Here is a 23196-nt window from a genome sequence, read left to right as displayed (position 1 = left end):
AATTTCAACAAACCTGAATCTGCACTATATCAGAAAGCTTTCATATAAATCTCAGCTTTTCTGGCTTAGTGGTTCTGGGAAGAAGATTTTTAAAGATTTTTCCTATATATTTGTATGTAAAACTTTGACCCCCTATTGTGGCCCCATCCGACCCCCCCGGGGTGGGGGGGCATGATCTTAGCAATTTATAATCTGCACTATATCAGGAAGTTTTCATATAAATCTCAGCTTTTCTGGCTCAGTGGTTCTTGAGAAGAAGATTTTAAAAGATTTTTCCTATAAATTTGTATGTAAAACTTTGATGACCCCCTTGAGGCCCCATTCAATCCCCGGGGTCCATGATTTTAACGAACTTGAATCTGCACTATATCAACAACAACAAAAAAAACCGAAAAAAAACAACAAAAAAACAAACTTTGACCCCCTATTGTGGCCCCATCCAACCCCCGGGGGCCATGATTTTAACAATTTAGAATCTGCATTATATAAGGAAGCTTTCATATAAATCTCAGCTATTCTGGCTCAGTGGTTCTTGAGAAGAAGATTTTTAAAGATTTTCCCTATATATTTGTATGTAAAATTTTGATCCCCTATTGTGGCCCCATCCGACCCCCGGGGGCCATGATTTTAACAATTTAGAATCTGCATTATATAAGGAAGCTTTCATATAAATCTCAGCTTTTCTGGCTCAGTGGTTCTTGAGAAGAAGATTTTTAAAGATTTTCCCTATATATTTGTATGTAAAACTTTGATCCCCTTTTGTGGCCCTATCCGACCCCCGGGGGTCATGATTTTAACAATTTAGAATCTGCATTATATAAGGAAGCTTTCATATAAATTTCATCTTTTCTGGCCCAGTGGTTCTTGAGAAGAAGATTTTTGAATGACCCTACCCTATTTTTACCTTTTCTTGATTATCTCCCCTTGGAAGGTGGCCTGGCCCTTTATTTTAACAATTTAGAATTCCCTTTACCTAAGGATGTTTTGTGCCAACTTTGGTTGAAATTGGCCCAGTGGTTGTTGAGAAGAAGTTGAAAATGTGAAAAGTTTACAGACGGACAGACGGACGGACAGACGGACGGACGCCGGAATACGGGTGATCAGAAAAGCTCACTTGAGCTTTCAGCTCAGGTGAGCTAAAAACAGTTAGGAAATTATTGAATGAATACCGTATCAAACGCCATATTGTTTTACCATACTTTCGTATGGATATAAGCGGTAGTTAATAAAGAACAAACCCATGACTGTTATTGATAATTATTAAAAGATAGATTAATTTTCTTGGTTTCCATAGACTTAAAATTCTAAAGAAATATTCAAATTACAATTTCATATTTACTACTGTACTTTTTAAAATTGTTAATGACATAAGCGATGAATGTAAACAGAGTTTTTATAGGTAAGAGGAATTCCAATAATAGGCCTCTGTGTTTTCTTTATGTATCCTGTTATAGATTTTCAGTTTAAAATTAGATGATTTCAACGAGAATATTTCTTGTAATTCATAATTATATTTAGGTACAAACGGACTAATTTGATCTCCACCGATAATTGATTATAGATCACCAGATCAAAGTGAACAGTACCTACTTTGTGAATATTGAGATAAAATGTCTATAATTGCTAAATTCTCGGTACACCGGCCATCCCTCTAAACCGGCCATTTTTTCCGGTCCGAGAGCCGGCCGGTTTAGAGAAGTTTCACTGTATATATATATATATATATATATATATATATATATATATACATAGGCAATTTCACATCATACTTGTTTATCGTGATCACTGATACTTGATAATGACCTTCAATGTCCTCACCTCTGTTGTCCTCTGAGTTCTGGGGGTTTCCTTCTCTCCCGTGGAGGTATTAATCTCTACTGTCATTTTAATTAAGAGATAAATAATTAGCAAACAAATGTCATTATATTATTATAAGATTGTATCAAAACACATAGATCTATTGGCTGCTTAAGAGCCCAATGGCAAGAGGATCTTCTAGAAAGGAATATGACAACAACTTAATCTTATGAAGTTGATCTTTAATTTTATGAGATTTAATTATTGCCCTTTTCAGTGTTTTGATTATGACAAATGTCATCAAAACATTAAATGTTATCTGCAGTTGTTTGTATTATTCAACAAGACCTCGATGGACCACAAAGCTCACCTGGGTTCCATTGACCTTATAAATAAGACTAAACTTAATTCCAAGACGTAATTTTAACTTTTTAAATCTTCAATGCACATGTCATGTCCACAGGGCGGGTGTGACAGGGGATGCTAACCCCTCCTAGGACCTGATCCAATCTCTGGTATATATATATATATAGAGAGAGAGAGAGAGAGAGAGAGAGAGAGAGAGAGAGAGAGAGAGAGAGAGAGAGAGAGAGAAGTGAAGATAACGAACAGTGATCAATCTCATAACTCCTATAAAGGTGAAGATAACGAAATTTCATAACTCCTATAAAGGTGAAGATAACGAACAAGTGATCAATCTAATAACTCCTATAAAGGTGAAGATAACGAACAGTGATCAATCTCATAACTCCGATAAAGGTGAAGATAACGAACAGTGATCAATCTCATAACTCCTATAAAGGTGAAGATAACGAACAGTGATAAATCTCATAACTCCTATAAAGGTGAAGATAATGAACAAAGATTAATCTCATATCTCATATAAAGGTGAAGATAACGAACAATCATCAACCTCATAACTCCTATAAAGGTGAAGATAACGAACAGTAATCAATTTCATAAGTACAAAAAATACAAAATTAATAGAAGGGCAAACACAGACCCCTGGACATATCATAGGTGGGGTCAGGTGCCTAGGAGGAGTAAGCGTGCCCAGTTGACCTGTCACACCCGACGTGAACCCCATACCTTGATCATGTAAACGGAGTAATCCGTAGTAAAAATCAGGGTGTAAATAACGGTCTAACAGTTGGTATGAATCACGTCAGACAACATTTGACCCAATGACAGGTTGTATTGGTAAATTATATCGTTATAACGACCATAGAATTTGTGAAATGCTGACTTTAAATGAGACTGTCGAAACCCCTGTAACATCAACTTATTTGTCAGTAGCCTATCTCAATTTAATACTGATCATACCATTTTCCGACTACATTTGAGTTAATTCGATAGCCTTGGAACGAAAAATAAAAATATAAAAAAAAACTACAGGCACACAACGGACATGACATCTCAACCAGAAAGTACACTTCAGTTGTCAGCACAGGTGAGTTAAATACCTGTCTCTTGTTAAATTGATAGAATAAAATATATGGTATGATATTTATCATATTAACACCCTTATCGCCCTACCACATAGTGATATATAAAATTATTTGACTGCTACATTATTAGATAATCTACCTTGTGTATTACCTCCTTCGGCGCACAATTTAATGTCATCACATGCTTTCTTTGGATCGACGCCAGAGACTATGAGTTCTATTATCTGCGGTGCATAGGCATCACACTAAACAAAATGAATTCAATTCATTAACACGTCTTTGCTCAAAGTGTTATTAAATTCAAATCAATTAACAAGGTAGTTTGAAAACATTTTTTCACAAGTATTCCAGCGTAGATACTTTTGCTATTGAATGTCACAAAATTACAACTTATATTCAAAAGTTTAGATAATATCATGCCCGTACAAATGTGTTTTGCGTGTAAACACTGCAGTGTTCAAATAGACCTCATGCACAGGGGCTAAGCCCGTTTTGGGCCCGAACTCTGTGACCTCATGGAAAGGTTTTTATGGCCTCCCGCTTTCTTGGTATTTTCGAGATACGGCATATTTTGTCATTTCATATAATTTGGTTGTAGTCATATACTGGGAGACTTGGTTATTTTTTTAATCTATATATATATATATATATATATATATATATATATATATATATATTTACATGTATGCAATCTGAAGCAATATGAATTGCAATGAGGGGTTGTCAATCTTTTGTATTTAAGGTTATGTTATGATTATACAGGTCATCATTTCGTCCCTCACCTTGTTCGGAAATGTAATGCTTGCTGCATTAAATCAGCAGTTAACATGCTCAAGGTTATGACATTTTTTCTAAAATTATTTTTTTATCTCCTCTTTATGAAGAGTTCTTGTATGATTTCCGAATAAGGTTTAAATTTCGTATAGAAGTAATATTAATATGCTTCGTAACATCTGGCGACGCGATCTTGAGGCACACAGCAAGAAGACGCGGAGACACTTGGAAACAGCTAGAGAGGGCAGCCCAAGACCGAGGAGTCTGGCGGACTGTTGTTGACAACCTTTGCTTCGAGAGAAGCGATGGGCACAAGTAAGTAATATCGGCCAGTTGGTTAGCTCAGTGGTTAGATCACCCAACTATAAATTAATACAATGATCCCGGGTTCGATCTCCGATTGATCGAAAGATTTTTCTTCCCTTCTTTGCTGCAATAATTCAATAATGCCCTTCTGTAATACAAAAGAGCCGACTTTGTATTATTACTTGCCGATACCAGAAACTATCAAAACTGGCAAACTCTAAAATAACCCGGGTTCCATGGCCATAAACTGAGAATGGACTCAAGTTAATATTTACAAATTGTTTGTATGTTGACTTTTGAAATCAAACAAATGATATATTGACATTTTTATTATGTTTAAGATCTAATTTCAACATGAATGTTATTGACTTATAAATGCATATCAATATCTTATGCATTAGACCTGTTTCAGTTGATGGTCGTGGAGGCTGCAGATGAGATACCGCGAGGTTTTTTTTGTAAAGAAGATATATAAGATGCAAGTGAATTGTACCGTAAATGTCAGGAGTAAAATATATATCATTGAGAAACCTCGAGTAGAATTGTCTCTCTAATTTTCGTTATTCTAAGGATTCGTGTTTTCTAGTTTTCGTTATTTTAATTATTCGTGTGTTGTCTAGTTTTCGTTATTTCAGTGATTCATGTGTTTTCGTCTCACCTGTTCTTGGTGTTAAAATGTATCAGTTATACTGTAAAGTTATTCGTCAACAAACCACGTGACGTATTTTAAAAAAAACGTAAGGACAGTGTTGATGGTTTACTCAAAATCTATGTGAAGTTACATTTAAAAGTTACAAAATTTCTTTATAAGCGGTTTATAAACAAAAAAAAAAAGCGCAAAACCGCAAAAACTGAGGTCCCGTGTCACAGCAGGTGTGGCACGATAAAGATCCCCCCCCCCAGCTCAAAGGCCGAGCATAGGCCTAATTTTTGCAGCCCTTCATCGGCAATGGTGACGTCTCCATATGAGTGAAAGAATCTCGAGAGGGGCGTTAAACAAGATACAATCAATCAATCATTCCTTATAATTTCATTTTGTGAAACACATTTGATATAATTTGACAAAAAATTATTAAGAAAATTTGAATTTATTAGGAATATTGCTATAGCAACAAAATGGAAACGGGATAACCACATGTATGGTGTCACTCGTCCCAGGACGTCTTACAGCACCACTGACGTCATCTTAGTCCCAGACGTCTTACAACACCACTGACGTCATCTCAGTCCCAGACGTCTTACAACACCACTGACGTCATCTCAGTACCAGACGTCTTACAGTACCACTGACGTCATCTCAGTCCCAGACGTCTTACAGTACCACTGACGTCATCTCAGTACCAGACGTCTTACAGTACCACTGACGTCATCTCAGTACCAGACGTCTTACAGTACCACTGACGTCATCTCAGTACCAGACGTCTTACAATACCACTGACGTCATCTCAGTACCAGACGTCTTACAGTACCACTGAGCTCAGCTCAGTAGTTTAGACGATATAAAAATGTGTACAAAGTACTGCATATTCATCTTTTTAAAAATTGATTTTTATTGTTTATTCGTTATTGTATAAGTTTTCTAGATTTAATACTCGACAGGTGCGATATCATTTCAGTTGATTCTGGTGAACGCATTTTAAAGAATCTATCACAAATCCATATCACAATATACATAATTACTAAAATACCTATACTGTCGCAAAATATTAACAAACACAGTAGTTTAGTCTATACTTACAAATTTCTTGAAAGAGTCTGGCAGAGCGCTGCATAGTTTGTTGACAGTTTCTATGACGATTTCTTGCGACTTGTTCTCTTTCAGCAGCGTATCCAGCTCGGTGATCAGCAGCTTGCATATTTCACATTCTAATGGACTGGCCTAAATTCATCCCATATCATATCAAATGATTATTTTGGAATTCTACGGTACTAACCATAGTATTTTCTACGAATTATAACTTCGGTTTGAAAATACAAGTGTTAAATAGTTCTAATGGAGAAAATCATCCCTTTCCCCAATTACATACTTTACAAATGGTGGTCGTAGTTGTAAAGGGACCTATGTGTTACTTCGAGAGATCAAAAACTCAGAGAGATCAAAAGTTAGAAAGATCAAGAGTAAATTTTCTTAGTTTTATAAAGAAAAAACCGGGACTAAATCACTTCAAGAGAACGTTAAGTTCTCGAGATCGAAGTTCGAGTCACCTCGAGATTCGCCTTTACAATACAACTTAACAAAAAATGAAAATTTTATAGCTTTTATATGTAATAATCTCCACTGTAGGTCTTTAGAACAATTCTGATAGTGTTACAACTAATTCCATGAATTAGCCTGTGTAAGTTACCGTTCTATAAATAGCTTTATCGGTTATCTCCGCCTTACTTGTTCATGTGAAAGCTCGCTGCCTGTTACAGCCGTCGTCTCTTCGTCATGATTCCCCGCTTTTGGACACACATCTAACAGTATGCAAATACTCTCAGGATCCTAGAATTATTTTAAAAGATTGCCTTTCAAAGTGCACATAGAGATAGCATGCGATTTGCTTCTTTAACAATGATTTACTCATTATAGATTTCAGAATGAATAGCAATAGAAATCTTGATATGGTACATTATCCAACTACGTCTATTTTGTAAAATCAAATACTTATTTGCTTTACAGTAAATTAGTAAAAAAAAAAATGAAAGCATCAGACACACTGTATCAGTAAAGATGAAACGACATTAATATGTTGATTCTAAATTTATCTATATCACACTTACACTGCATATTTCAACATTTTCGTTTGATTTAAGGATCTTAAATTTGATTGTCCCAGTTTCTTCATTCCATTGCAATTAATATATAATGCGTGAATATGAAAACACTATATTAAACCTATAAACGGGGAAGTCACAATAAATATACCGAGAGGTCCTACTGACACACGTTTTGAGAAGTCAAAAGACTTTAAGAATATACTTATGATTGGAGCAGTCATGACACAAATTGAATGAACTCCCAGTGAAGCACATACCAGTTTTTGTGAGAGTGTTTGGAAAATGTTTGGAGCATTAGATCTGACAAACCCTAGGCAATCGTCGACATGCGAAGTGAGTCTGTTACATACGTCCTCCAGCTTTTCTTCAACTGTAGCCTAAAATAATAATTTAATCATTGAAAATTAAGACATTCACTCAAACCAGTTTAACTGTAATCAAATTTTGAACCCTTTCATCGGACACAAAAGTGACTGATCTATTGGTGATAGTGTTGGAAAATCAGAAATTATGTTTAAATATTGTCAAATAGCAATGGAAGGTGAAGATAACGAACAGTGATCAATCTCATAACTCCTATAAGCAATACAAAATAGAGAGTTAGGCAAACACGGACCCCTGGATATACCAGAAGTGGGATCAGGTGTTTAGGAGGAGTAAGTATCCCCTGTCGACCGGTCACACCCGCCGTGAGCCCTATATCTTGATCAGGTAAACGGATTTATCCGTAGTCAAAATCAGTGTGCCAAGAACGGTGTAACAATGTAGAAGCTTTTGAATAAATTCTGCCTTGTACGCATATAAAAACAGATCAGCTAATAAAAGAGCACAATTCGAGCCCATGGGAATTCCAACAGACTGTTGGGAGACCTGATCACCAAACAGTACGAAGATAATGTCAGTGAGGAAGTCCAGTATAGTTTTAATATCAACTTCAGAGTACTTTGTAAGTAGAATCAGAGTTGTGTTTCACAAAGTTATGTTTTGGATGACTGTTCACGAGATTTGAATATTTCCTTTCTGCATTATTATGGAAGAAGCAGCTGTCTACGATATCAGAAAGCCCAGTCTTTAATTTATCGTGTGGAATGGTCGTGTAAAGTGTTGTAAAGTCATACGTTTTGATGTTGATTTGAGAAATGTTTTGAGATTTCAAATGTACTAAAAGTTTTTTGGAATTTCTTAGAATCCATATTTAGTTTACACCACTTCTGGCCTATGTATTTGAGGCAAAAAATTAACAAGATTATAGAAGACACACAGCATTTGAAATGGTTTATATCAAGCACAAAATTTGTAATGAACTTTTAGGTAAACATAACTGCATTAAGTGAACAAATATTTGATATATAACACAGAAAAAATTCCCTTTATTATTATATCTACTTCCACCACAGCCTGCGTAACCAAATCTTCTAACAGCATGTACAGTAACCAGTAACCAAATCTCCTAACAACATGTACAGTAACCAGCGCGCTAGACCAAATCTCCTAACAGCATGTACAGTAACCAGCGCGCTAGACCAAATCTCCTAACAGCATGTACAGTAACCAGCGCGCTAGACCAAATCTCCTAACAGCATTTACAGTAACCAACGCGCTAAACCAAATCTCCTAACAGCATGTACAGTAACCAGCGCGCTAGACCAAATCTCCTAACAGCATGTACAGTAACCAGCGCGCTAGTCCAAATCTCCTAACAGCATGTACAGTAACCAACGCGCTAGACCGCTCTACCATTAGGGCAAGTTAAAAAAAATACTTTCATTCGATGACGACGTAATTCAAATAGTCACCAAAGTTATGATATTCTGCGAACAGTTTGGTCACTGCTTACGTTTTAACGTACGTAATATCAGTTCACTCACCTGTGTGGCATTTTCAGCTACGAGTTTCTGCAGATCATGGACAGCCACGTGACAGATTTCACACGTGATCTGGTCACTCCGAATGTTTGGTGCAGCTAAAGAAGAATACGTTTTAAACATTGATTTCAAATAATGATAGCTTGTCTTCCTTAAAATTGATGAATTGGCAGGGTTGTAAACCGTTCAATAAGATTAGAAAAAAAGGCAACACATTATTCAACATTTATAGTTTGTTTTTCTAGCAACAAAGGCGATATTCCATACGGGAAAATGATGATGAAATACTCAATTCAAAGCACTTAGTATTTCATTTTTTGTTTCTGTGAAAATCATAATATGATAGAAATAATCTTTTCTACAGAATGAATATTCAGATTGTTTGTATTATGAAGGTATGAAAAAGATTAAAGTATGGGACAATTTAGGCCGGTTATACAGAACTATTCCCATTCATACACTCATGACACAAACAAACTACGCATTTATTCCTTATTTCTATGTAATTTCATAGGAATATAGGTATTTATCCTATTGCATATGATCAGACATGTACATGTACATGTATATCGATTTAAGTCCAGGAGTCCTCATTGGGCGTAAAAAAAATGAGGGTCGGATTCCCGTGAACGCATGTCATCAACTTCGTCATAGAATAGTTGTATTTAGATTGTAAATGTGCAGCAAGGTGTCGGGTGCTTCAGTAGAACTATTGTATGTGTACTTATTTTAGCGTATTTAAAACTTGGCGCAGTCGCAGCTGATGCACTATTTGGTGTAGTCATGATCTAGCGTTTGTTATATATACATGTATGAATAAACAGAGATTTTCATATTTTAATGCAACTATAAACTAGCGCTCTTGTTTCACCGCTAAAATTTGAATCCCGCTTAAATATGTCCACGTACACACGTGCAGTATATTGTCCATTCACGCACACACGTGCAGTATATTGTCTATTCACGTACACACGTGCAGTATATTGTCCATTCACGTACACACGTGCAGTATATTGTCCACGGATGAATGATCAAGTTTTGGTTCAATCCCAAGAAACTATAATACGAGCATAACTCAGTTGTTGCACCTGATCTATATGTGTTTGGATGACCTTATGCGAACAGTAAACTCCCAGTTATTGTATATTCTACGGTAAAAACTAGCATGCATTATATCTGTATGCACACATTCAATTAGATTTATTCCAATGTTGTTGTTGACTCGTATTTCCTGGATAAGCGACCAAGTTAAATTTCGGGGGGGGGGGGGGGGTAAAGTAAATTAAATCTGCTTCGGGTGCTGGTATTTACCTAAATATCTGAAGGTGTGATCATTTAAATCCCAATAGATATCAAGAAAGCGAGTAACATGCCTCATGAAGTACGCCGGCATGAAGCGCTGCGGTTCATACCCTCATGTATTTCCTAAATTGAAAATTTCATATCAACTTTTGTTTCTGTCAGAATTCCAAGCTGTTAAAATAGACGTATACTTTATTTATCAAGATTCATACGCGCATTGTGCACTAGTGCAGCACATTCATGAAGATAGGATAACATTACAATTGGTAAAGATATCAAAAGGCAAAAACATTGGAAATGTACATTGTAAGTATGCGCGAATGAACACGTGCTCGGTATGCATGGTGGTACATGTACAGTTGTCGGATTAGTAGCTCGCTTAACCCAACCCGTCTTAAAATACGGACGAAGGCGTCTGATTGGGTCTAACAAACCTTGATTGTATTGAAAGTAAAAACACTTCAAGGTTCTATCTAGATAGGATTAAATCGGGAAATGTCCTAATTTTTAAAAGGTAGGCTGCATATACTAACACAGAAGTGGTTTTTCACTCTGTAGTTGATGTCTATACACAATGTAATTTCTAATAAATGAATTTCTTGAAGAAGAAATGCAGGGATATTTCCGAATTTGTCACCTAATATATGGAAGGTTTTCCGAGAACGTGTGCATACTTTAAATGAAAAAACCTGTTATAATGATATCAGGTGTCTGGTGTACTTTTTTATGTGCCCTAGGATGATACAAGTTTTTAACCAAAATCGTGAGTACTCTCAGAGACCTACTCGTGCTGTTAGTTGTCATTATTCAAAATACGGTATTAAAAAGATTGATATACTATACGTGTATTCTAACTGACTCTTTCTCAAGATTACATTTCATTTTATAACCGAGTATCCTCATTCAACATTTTCCGAGTATGATATATTTCCAAGAAAGAGAAGTTCAATAGAATTTGTATGTGGTTGATTTATTGTTGTATCTATTGTTTTATTTATCTATTGTTTGATAATGATATGTAAAAAGTCATTTCTTTAAACTTGCCCCCCCCCCCCCCCGCCCCTTTCCTCTACCCTCAACACACGATCCCAGTAATTTGAAATGACGCACACAAACGAATGTCTGGTTTGTGTTGACGATAACCTAAAACTGTGTTTATCAGTAATCAATCCAAGGTGTGAATTGTCCTGTTACGAGGTCGAGGTTTGTACCATTCCGTCACAATCACTGCATTTATAGTTGATACGTAAATTAGAGTGAGATGCGAAATCTATTAATGATGTCGTATACATTTGTATCAATATTTCATATCTCATCAATATAGTGTGTTGTATATTGAATGAACAATAATCATCCATCTATATGATATCTGTATTATCTGAAATATTTTAATAAAATCGAATTATGCACATAAAACTGTTTCCTTTTCTTATTAGTTTCAAAACTTAGGGGAATTTTGGTCGAGTGAGAAGACAAAAATGATTTTTAAAATGCATGTACATGCACTTTTTTGGTTTTTCTGACCACATTTTGTCCGGCGTCCGTCTGTCTGTCTGTCCGTCTGTCTGTAAACTTTTCACATTTTCATCTTCTTCTCATGAACCACTGGGCCAATTTCAACCAAACATGGCCAAAAGCATCCTTGGGTGAAGGGCTTTCAGGTTTGTTCAAATGAAGGGCCATGTCCCTTTCAAAGGGGAGATAATCACAAAAATGCAAAAATAGGGTGGGGTCATTTAAAAATCTTCTTCTCAAGAACCACTGGGCCAGAAGAGCTGAAATTTACCTGAAAGCTTCCTGACATATTGCAGATTTAAGTTTGTTCAAATCATGGCCCCCGGTGGTAGGATGGGGCCACAAGGGGGGATCAAAATTTTACATACAAATATATAGGGAAAAACTTTAAAAATCTCCTTCTTAAGAACCACTGAGCCAGAAAAGCTGATTTTTAAATGAAAGCTTTCTGACATAGTGCAGATTCAAGTTTGTTCACATCATGGAATCCGGGGGTTGGATGGGGCCACAATAGGGGATCAAAGTTTTACATACAAATATATAGGAAAAATCTTTAAAAATCTTCTTCTCAAGAACCACTGAGCCAGAAAAGCTGATATTTACAAGAAAACTTTCTGACATAGTGCAGATTCAAGTTTCTTCAAATCATGGCCCCCGGGGGGTAGGATTGGGCCACAAGTGGGGGGGGGGTTCAAAGTTTTACATACAAATATAGGAAAAAGCTTTAAAAATCTTCTTCTCAAGAACCATTGGGCCAAAGAAGTTGACATTTACATGAAAGTTTTCTGACATAGTGTAGATTCAAGTTTGCAAAGGGTAGTTTGGGCCATAATAGGGACTAAGGTTTTACATGCAAATATATATGGAAAGTCTTCAGATATGGGCCAAGGTGACTCAGGTGAGCGATGTGGCCCATGTGCCTCTTGTTTATTTTTAGTTTCTTTTTTCTTTTTTGTTTAATTTTTGTATTGAGAAGGAGAGGGGGGGGGAGGGGGGGGGGGCTTTTTCCGGCATACAGCCTAAAATCGTACTCAGATGTCCACGTTCTTATTTATTTCATCTACCAGTTAACGCACATTTATTTAGTTTAAATAGAAATTTACGAATTTTTTTTAAAGATTATTAGTCCTTTATCGTCATACATGCATATATAGATTATGTATATGAGAAAAGTTTGATTTTTCTATGTATATGTTGTATTAGAAAAGGAAATTATTTTATTACTTGTCTAAAGACAGATAAAACGTTCCTACAATCTATTCTAGGGGATTTAACATTTCAAATTTTAAAGTTTTATTGAGAGAAATACTAAGAAATTCATAATAAAGACGATAGTGATCATAGGATTTTAAGATGAAATCAAAACTACATCTATTTTTTTTTTTAAAAATGACAAATCTTCATTGACATAAATCAGTTCATTTTGTTTTATAGACTAAGTATGTGGTTTTTCGTGATACGAGTGTACCTGTAGAAGCGATATCTTAAATAAATATAAGTTCAAAGTTCAATTAAATCAAGGTATGTCGCTCTGAAGATAAGCTACAAATGGAGACAGCTGTGATAACGATACAATCTGAACAACGCTTTTCACCGAAATAAGGTTACTATAGTATTTCGTTTTACTAAACTTCGTCTGAAATAATTTCTTTCACTGATGTTCAGCCTCAATGCAATATTACGATGTAACTGTTTAAAGGTAATCATTAGTGCATTGAATATACACCGGTACCTAAGTAAATTCTAAGTAAATCCTACGTAAATTTCAACCTTATAAAGTTCCATTACATTGTCAGTTTTTATACGTTTTAAACACCTCAAATATCACAATTTAACCTCAGTAATATGAAATGCAATATAAAATACAATATACAGAAATAATATAAAGATACATTATATGAATGCAATATAAAATATGATCATAGGTTGAATTAGTTTATTCTCATTCTAAACGGATGCATTAGATTTTATGCCCCTGTTACATCTTAAAATCACTGGATGCTGTAACCTGCATCAGAAGTATGAAAGATGAAGATAACGAATTGTGATCAATCTCATAACTCTTATAGGGAATACAAGTATGGAATTTCTGGAAATAATAATGTAAAAGAATGACCATACGCTGAAATTGTGAGATGGTTAGACAAAAACATTTACCTGCTGCAGAAGCAAGCACGCATAGCGCGACTATTTCCCTCAACATTTCTATGTCAATCTGTCTCTCTAACAATCAGAAAGATCTACTATTTAATCAATTATCAGTGAGGTAGGCTCAGATTTGATCATGTGAGTAACTGTCGCGATAACTAGCATCGGGTACAGTGACCAGGCCACTCCGCAATAGTGGGACACGTACACGATGTCAGAAGAAGGGACGGATCCCAGGGTGGAGAAGCTCCCAGTTTTACATGTAACTGTACATGTAGTAGGAGAGGGAACTATTCAGAAGTAAATCGCTGTATTTCTGCATCTATATAGATAATATTTTATTTGCTTTAACTTCGTTCGTGTTACTGACTGTTAAACCAATCACATCTAGGTCACTGGTTCACGTTAGCCATGAACCAGCGTGTCGTGACTTACTTTGTGAAGGCCGTAAGCGCCGAGCATAGGACTAATAAATTTTGCAGCCCTTCACCGGCAATTGTGACGTCTCCATATGAGTGAAAGATTCTCGAGCGGGACGTTAAACTATATACAACTAACGTACTTTTTGATAGGTTATTTAGTAATTTTAACGTACTTTTTGATAGGCTATTTAGTAATTTTAGTTCCATCATTTGTATCGCCAGTCGAGGAAGTATCTCTAAAAATCTTGCATATTGATCGATGTTTGCGAAAAATACCCCCCACATTTATTTGAAAATGTTCGATATTTTGGCTCAAAATTAACAATGCTATAAATTTTGTGAAATCCCCTAGTACTTTTCAAGTAAATCCAAAAACGCTCTCATCTCTTTCATTATTTGACATCTTGGACTTGCGCCGACACAAATTTAAAAGATACAACTATTGGGTCACATGGTGAGATATGAAGTATTCCTGACGTCATTTTACTGACCTGTATAGTGGCATGCATGGATTTTGGTGATATAATAGAGGGTATTTGAAGCGTCATACCGAATTCTGGTAACTTTCACATTGCTGCGTAGCGTATATGCACACACAGAGCCTAGAAAAATCCAACCAGATACCTAAACATTTAAACCTCTCTCCTCCTCTTTAAATAAGTGACAGGAGAATATTGAGGGCTGTGGATGAAAAGAAGTAAAGGTAACGAAAAGTGATCAATCTCATGAATCGTATAAAGAATACAAAATTAAGAGTAGCGAAACACGGGCCCATGTACACACCAGAAGTGAAATCAGCTTGGAGGAGTAAACACATCACCCGCCATGAGTCCTATATCTGGGTTAGGTAAACGGAGTAAACCGTAGTCAGAATCAGTGTGTAAAGCCAGGTCTAAAAATTGATATGAAACACACCAGAGCTAGGTATACCACAGTCTATTAGATGTGAACACTTAGTAAGCAACGTTTTGTGTAATAGTGTGTATCACTTTATTTCCATGGACATACCCTAAAACTGTCACCGATTATCAAGTTAATGATGAATATTTCCATTTCTCTGAATTCTTTAATTTCTGTCGACTACATCATCAATGAAGACATTCATACATGAACTACGACCAAGCTGTGTGTGGTCCAATGTGTTCAAGGGTTCTGTCCTCAAGCCAATTTCGAACAATGTTGAATACCTTTATAAAACAAATATATACTCCCAGAAGCTAGTCTATTGATATAAATCTCTGGAATTAGCCGATTCAATCAAAAACATAAAATGGTTTCCAAGATGGAAAATTAAGCAGAAATGTTTTTATTGTGATTTGTCCTTGACGCGAAATTACGTCTTCAGTGACAGGAAAATATAGTCCATACATCACCAAGATCTAGCCGAAAATAGTCCTTACATCACCAAGATCCAATCGAATATAGTCCATACATCACCAAGATCCAGTCGAATATAGTCCATACATCACCAAAATACAGCCGAATATAGTCCAAACATCAGCAAGATCCAGCCGAATATAGTCCAAACATCACCAAGATCCAGCTGAATATAGTCCATACATTACCAAGATCCAGCCGTTAGAAATCAGTATTTTAACCTTATTGGTATTTATGCATGAACCAAAACAAGTAAAAGAAATGCAAAAAATTCAAACAGAGATTAAAACTTTAGATTATACAAATCCTAATCAATGCTGACTATTAACAACTCAAACATATCTTCACCCACTCGGTTAAAGTATTTCAATAACCTTAATGAATTTATTTACAGATGAATATTGTAAAACTCAAACGACTGCTAGCGGCTTATTAGCGTCCAAGCACCACGGTCTTCAGTTCGATACTAACCCTGCTAGACAAAATCCGTTCTGTCGTCTCTTCAGGAAAATACACAAGGTAGCTGGCGTGTACAATATCAAAACAGCATGTTGAAATCAAGTTCATTTATTCACTCAAACCACATTATATATGGTACATGAGGTGCATTAAATAGACATACATTTGAGTAAGAATAAGGTCAGAGTATGTACAAATATACAATATACATGTAGTGAAAAAGTATTTTCAAAATATGTTAAGGAGGACAGACTAACTCATAGATTTTTTAGATAAACATAACATACATAGTTTTTTAGTGTTTTAACCTTACTGGTTGACATAATTTCATGAAATTTAAAGGCATTAGGTCTTGTGTAGTACCTACTGTGTAGGTATTCTTTTCTAGTCTGGGCAAATTTTTTAAAGTACTTGTTTTTATAAATTATCTATTACAACCCATATCTTACTTAAATCTGGAACCTTGGATCTCAGAGTACACATGTATATATTTTCCATCCATAAAACGAATGCCGAGGCCGATCCTAACATATACAATGTACAAAGAAATCACAATTTCAGACTACATGGGTAACTCTGTGATAATCGTCTTGTTAAGATTCAAAACATAATTAAGGATTGTGAGATTTGTTTTACTAAAACAAAAAGGCTCGTACCTCTGATCACAAGTCTTTCATTAAAATCATAATATGCAAATATTAGCTTCATAAAGGTGTTTATTTGCTTTGTTGATTTAAAAAAAAAAATTCGACACTGCCAGTGTGATGAAGATAAAACTGTATGCACAAGGTAAACCCTGTATTCGAATAGGTAAAAAGTGACTTACTTTTTAGAGTAAAAGTTGGGTTTAAACAAGGAGACAATATTAGTCCCGTTTCATCTAAGATCTTGATTGATCCCCTTCAAAACACCCTTGACCCAATTTTATCACTATAAATGCTCCATTGCATACTCTGCATATGCTGATGTCATCTTATCTACATCTTATCCACATCTCCACATGGTTTCAGGAAAGATCAGGGCTACTAGTATAACCAGTTACTAGTAACTGGCTACCTAAACAGAGAAAAGTTGGTTACATGTACAAGTAGTTACTTGAACCAGGAAAAGTTAGCTACTGGTAGCCAATTACTTAAAGTAAGAAAGGTTATCTACATGTACTAATAACCAGCTACTACAAGATATAACGGTTATAATTACTGATAGCCAGCTACCAGATAAAGGTTACCGAGTTTGAATATGATTATGTATCGGGCTTTTTTCTGAAGATGGCGAGGAGTCGTATGAATTCCAAACTTCATGCTCAATTTTCCCTAACTACATATGTAATTAACTTCGCAATGCAAAATACGAAGAAACTTTTCTAGCTGAGTGTTTCCTTTGAAAATGAAACGAATTAAATTCAGCCATTCATTCATTAGATATTCCATCCATTTTCAGATATCAGCTACTTTTACATTTTGACTCAAAATACCCCGACATTTCAATATTTGTGCGAAAACCATAATTAACTCAGTGTTTAAGTAGATATCTGACGAATTTGCGACTATACATTTGACAAGATCGGAGGGATAGTGGGCATCTCAATTTGCCATCAATTTACAGATATCTCGGAAATCAGCTACTTATACATTTTGATTCGAGGTACCATGGAATATCAGCCGATGTTTGACTAATTAACGGTGGTACACTGTACATATGACGCGGAGTGATATAGGGTATCTTGATATGTAACTAATTTTCAGATATCACACTTAATCAGCTACTCTTTGATTGGCGGTACAATGAAATTTCAAGAATTGCGTGAATACCTTAAGAAACTCGGTGTATATTTTAGATATATATCCGACTTATTCACGACAATACATATGACGGAAGGCAGCTACTGATATATTTTGATTCGAAGGTAACCTGAAATTTCAACATCTGATTGAATATCTTAAGGAACTCTGTCTCTGTATCAGACATCTGACTAATTTTCGACCATATATATGATGACAAGTGATATTACGCATCTTGATATGCAATCTCTTTTCTGATTTATCACGCTTTAGGAAGTCAGCTACTTATATTTTTTAATTCAAGGTACTCAGATATTTCTATGTTTCTGTAAATACCTCAAGGAAGTCTGTGATTTGTAATAGATATCTGATTAATTTACCATTGCAGATATGACAAGGAGTGATATTACGCATCTTGATATGAAATCTATCAAGGTAACCTGACATTTCAAGTTTTTCGAGAATACCTTAAGGAAGTCTGTGTATGTATAAGACATCTGACTAATTTACGACTATGCATATGATGAGAAGTGATATTATGCATCTTCGGTTTTTTTTTTAATACTTGTTAATCGATTAGTTTCAACATTCATCATATTTAGTTTTCAAGGGGGTGGGGGTCTTAATGAAAACTGTGTGAATTTAGTCTTTTATCAGTTATTGAACTTTTGATCTCGCCCCTAAGTTGATACTGATATATTTCGCGTTTTAACATCGTAGTCTGTAGCAGCTTGAAGTCACTTGGATATATTCAAATTCATTAAATAATGTATAATACAGTAATGTTGTCAGCGTGTTGGAAAGCCTAAATGTCTCGTTCTTGAAGGCTAGTCAATGGAAAAATCTTGGTAGTGCAGAGGTCACATGACTCGACTGAAAGGAAATGGGGGGTAAACTTGGATTTTTAAGTAATTCTCTCTTATACACGCGTTACCATTGGAGCTTGCTTGTCGTGTTTGGGCCGCTTGCTACGCTAGCTATCGTTAAATTTGCTGTATTACACGTATATATTGAATGCCATGGACGTACATTGAAATTGATTTATCGTGATAAACGTCGGAATGACAGAAATGTCCCCGTCCGTCCAAGACCAAAACTTAGTCATATAAGTATACAGAACAGCGATTCATACCTGTGTTATCATATGTGAATTGGAAAACGTTATTTCTTTTATGTCGGATTATCTCTATAGAATACATGTACATGCACAAGACAAATTATGCCAATAGATAGCTTGGCTTTGCCTTGCTTTTGGATATGTTTCCGATCTGAATCTTATAAATACTTATATTCACGAAGGTTTTGTTGGTTGTTTCGATGTACATTTAGTTTATTCTATATATCTTTTTGTGGTGAAATCACTCACCTTTCCACTTGGCATATAAACTTTATATATGCATTTATCACCAAGCCCAAATACAGGAAATGTCTTCCTTGTTTGCAGTAAGGGGTTTATAAACCCCAGAAGTATGTGATAGATGCACCGATTATACAATCGATCCCATACTTCTATATAAATATTGCAGGTAGTGGGGGTGATTTTATATAAACAGCAAAACAGAAGAAAAAAAACCTTACGTCCGTTGATATTTGATCAATCACTGTCATGCGATATTTCAAATATCGATGTGGGTATTCGTGTTTTTTACAAACGCTCAAACGACGTAGTCTAACAATCTACGGCAAACCGTACGCGCATAAATTTGACGTATGTGATAATTTGTATAATATCATCCGTTTGTCAAGTACTGTTACCCGTTGCTAAATACTATTACCCTGGAGCACGTGCTTTCTGTTCTCAGAGGGTAACAATATGTTTTTCAAATGCTTCTCGACCAATCACATTCAAGTATTTTACATGAAAGCATAATGATATACAATTATTGACCGAGTTCGAGGACAACAGCTGATTTGTTTGACTCGAGGACGAACGATGCCGTAAGCTGAGGGCAACAGATCCGTTCGAGGGTCAAACAAAACAATTGTTGTCCGAGGACACATTATATAATTGCTTTGGTATACATTTTCTTTCTTTTTTTAAAAGCGCATGGTTTGCTGACTTTAAACTTAGAATTTTGGAGTTTGAATAGAACAATGTGATTGCGTACATTTGTCACCATGTCCTTTAGTTTAAAAGAAAACATTACCCAATATCCTTATTGATCATTATATTTTTCATATTTCTGATTTATTTTTGATCGAATAATTTCTGTATTTCATTATCATTTAAATCAGTGAACCTCGCCATTACGTAAAGAAAGCAACAGATTAAGAATTACGTGACTTGCGCAGCCAATAGAAATTGGGAAGACTATTGCCCGTTTAACAGTTCGTAAACTCTTGACCGGTCAATAGTCCATGAGAGTGAAAGTTGGTTTGACAGTTAAAATGTTGGTTCTAAATCGTATTAGTTTTACATAGAAAAAATATAAAGGTGTATAACAATATCATTTATAATATACCCTCATAAAAGAAACAACCTAGACGTTTATTAATTATTCACCACGTGGGTATCTACCATGTAGGTTTTGTTCTAAACTTTATATATAAAAACAAACACAACTCTTTGTCTTAGTCGTTGATTTTAATTCCTATATATTATGCAACATAATACAAATGAGCCGCACTTTGTATCCATTGTACGATAAATACAGTTGGTCATGTGATAATATCTGGTAATAACAAGTACAAAACATACATTTCCAAATGAACAAAAATCTATGAAATATAACCTTTATAAATTACACCTGTGTCGCTATAAAATATTAACAAAGATTCAGGTTTAAATTACAAAATGATTTAACGCTAATGTTTTCTTTACTTTGCAGGAAATTAATCTCCATTCAGCAGTAACAAAACTGAGCTGTTTTAAAAAGTTATCCAAACGATAGGTAAGTACATATTGTTAATGAATGAATGATTTTTATGTTATATTTACGTCCATGAAGTTTTGAACTCTACTGATTTTTTCAATACACGAAAATAATACATTGTGATTAATCCTTAGACCGTCTATCCTGACGACTGTAATGGATAGATAGAAAAATGTAGAGTTAAATTGCAATCAACTAGAGGATTGTCACAACTGGACCCAGTGTACAATAATTAGTTAAGCTTAACTGACACTTAACTTTCAGTAAAATCTATATAGATTTATGAGTTAATGGTAAATTAACAAACAGTCAAATCCAACTAACTTTTGTGCAACTGGCCCCAAGCTCAATTGAATTTCCCAAACATCAGTCGAGAAGAATGTACATATTTTGGTGAGAGTTCCAGATTGTTGTAAAGCTTTAGACGATAGATTTTCATTTTAGTTCGCAATAACTTCATTGATCTTTGTACATTTTCATGTTTAAAACGTTAAGACATATACGCAGATATAGTGATTTAAGTCCAACAAAAACCTGCACAATCTATAGAATACTATCCCTAATAACGAATTCATCACAGTATATAACGGTTCAAACACTATCCTATCCACATCAGTGATTTTAACTAGATGGATATTTCTCGTGTAAGTAAACATGTTTCCGGAAACCCCTGAAATTCATTGACTTTTTAAATTAATGAATTTTAATTGCTTACTTGGGAAATGATGCACGAGAAAATCTTGAGGATTTACAATGCAGCAGTACACAATTATTCCATGCCTACTCGAGAAACAGTCAAAACTATTGTCCCGAGGTAGTGGCGATGACCCAGAAAACTTCTCAGTGACCGTAGGCCGCGGAAAACAGTTTCCTAGATGTTTACCACTACCGAGGGGCAATAGTTTTGACTGGTACCCGAGTACGCATGAAATAATTGTTTTATTACCTAATCTGCTAATGGGAAATAGTTTGTCATGTGATCGACAAACAGTTCGTCATGTGACCGGAAAATAGTCACGTGATGAACGTTTCACACCCTGCTCATTTTGTGTACCTTTCTCTGCAGATTAAAGTTGAAAAACAGATAAAAATATGTAATATCAATTTATAGTAGATTAGGTAATAAATCTATATTACTCCGAGACACGTAAATAATCCTTACTACATAAGTAATCCCCAAGAGTTGAAGAGCAAATTAACCAGTCAATTTACTATATGGAAAAACTGGAATACATTATACAAACTTTTGTACCTGTAACGTATGCAAGAAAAAATCGAAATATGGAATAAATAAAAATATATAAGGAATGAGAAAGATATACCTGGATATCTGATCATGTAAAGGTTTGGTTACCTAGGAAATATATTGTGTCTTAAAGGCAAACAGATTTAAGATGTAATTCTCCACTATTTTCATGGAATTCTCTGCTGCAGTTTCGATATGAACATAAATAAATACAAATGTTGACTTTCTTTTTATCTCTTATATGAATTTCTCTGACACTCCATTCCTCCAACTGTCAGCTTGATTAGTTAACGAGAGGGCAACAGACGATTACTAAACTATCTATTGGAAAATACTAACTGTCATCATATTCAGCACGTCTCACAATTCCTAGAACAAGACAACACTGATAGGTAAGAAAAATATCATATCGATTTGAGGATATGGAAAAAGAGCCACATTGTGTATATATAAGTAGAACCACGTTATGTAAATCATAACGATATATATATATTTCTCTCTTTGGGTTATCGTTCCTGCTGATCTCGTAGGTTGCCATTTTTGTAAATGGTAAGGAGGAAGTACCAGTGGTCCGTCACGTGACTACAAAACCAGATATATTGCACTAACACGTTTTCACACATCACCTCTTCCGCCACTTCCATGACGTCATCGTCTCACAGTAGACATGATGCAACACAATAAAGGTAATTGGAAAATCCTAAGTTTAAGAGATCTGCTGTAGCAGTTTTTTATATATCTGAGAATTTAAAAAACGAGGGTAAGAATCTCGATGCATTAATGTATATATTTGTAATTGGGCCTCGTCGAATGTATTTGGAGTAGGATCAACCATGTTCCTATTTATAACTTCTCGTACTCGTGAATCTAAACTAACCTGCAATAGAAAAGAATAAAATTAAACATCTAAATAAAATAAGATTATACGCATTTTAGACATTTAGAAATACAATAAAACACGGATACATCGAACACGCTTCTAATGAATTCATGCTTGTGTAGTACAGCGAAGTGATTTTCATTCCCTCTAGTTTTAAAACAAATTATAATCTTACTGGATATAACAAATTACGTTTCTGCACTTCACTATAAGCGTGTTTTACTGTAATTGTTCGCCCCCTGC

At 35.1% G+C, this 23196-nt stretch overlaps 2 protein-coding genes across 18 annotated transcripts in view; both read right to left on the bottom strand.

Annotated features, from left to right (window-relative positions):
* Window positions 1-14063, bottom strand: part of LOC125671775 (uncharacterized) — a 35860-nt gene extending 21797 nt beyond the window's left edge. The window contains exons 1-7 of one of the 12 annotated variants that reach the window (XM_056161173.1): window positions 13925-14063; window positions 8954-9048; window positions 7343-7462; window positions 6709-6810; window positions 6064-6204; window positions 3397-3490; window positions 1804-1877 (exon numbers count right to left, since the gene is read on the bottom strand). In XM_056161173.1, the coding sequence (XP_056017148.1) occupies window positions 1804-1877; window positions 3397-3490; window positions 6064-6204; window positions 6709-6810; window positions 7343-7462; window positions 8954-9048; window positions 13925-13970 (672 nt within the window). In that variant the 5' untranslated portion in view covers window positions 13971-14063. Of the gene's footprint in view, window positions 1-1803; window positions 1878-3384; window positions 3491-6063; window positions 6205-6708; window positions 6811-7342; window positions 7463-8953; window positions 9049-13924 lie in introns of all 12 variants that reach the window. The other 11 variants (XM_056161174.1, XM_048907665.2, XM_056161175.1 and 8 more) reach the window with 11 other exon arrangements.
* Window positions 14064-20519: 6456 nt separating this feature from the next.
* LOC125671785 (regulator of G-protein signaling 17-like) overlaps window positions 20520-23196 on the bottom strand; it is a 56871-nt gene continuing 54194 nt past the window's right edge. For all 6 annotated transcript variants that reach the window (XM_048907694.2, XM_048907692.2, XM_056161170.1 and 3 more), the window contains one exon: window positions 20520-22950. In XM_048907694.2, the coding sequence (XP_048763651.1) occupies window positions 22780-22950 (171 nt within the window). In that variant the 3' untranslated portion in view covers window positions 20520-22779. The remainder of the gene's footprint in view (window positions 22951-23196) is intronic.

The sequence above is a fragment of the Ostrea edulis genome, chromosome 4 (assembly GCF_947568905.1).
Source record: "Ostrea edulis chromosome 4, xbOstEdul1.1, whole genome shotgun sequence".
Lineage (NCBI taxonomy): Eukaryota > Metazoa > Mollusca > Bivalvia > Ostreida > Ostreidae > Ostrea > Ostrea edulis.
This window is presented reverse-complemented; position numbering and strand designations above follow the sequence as displayed.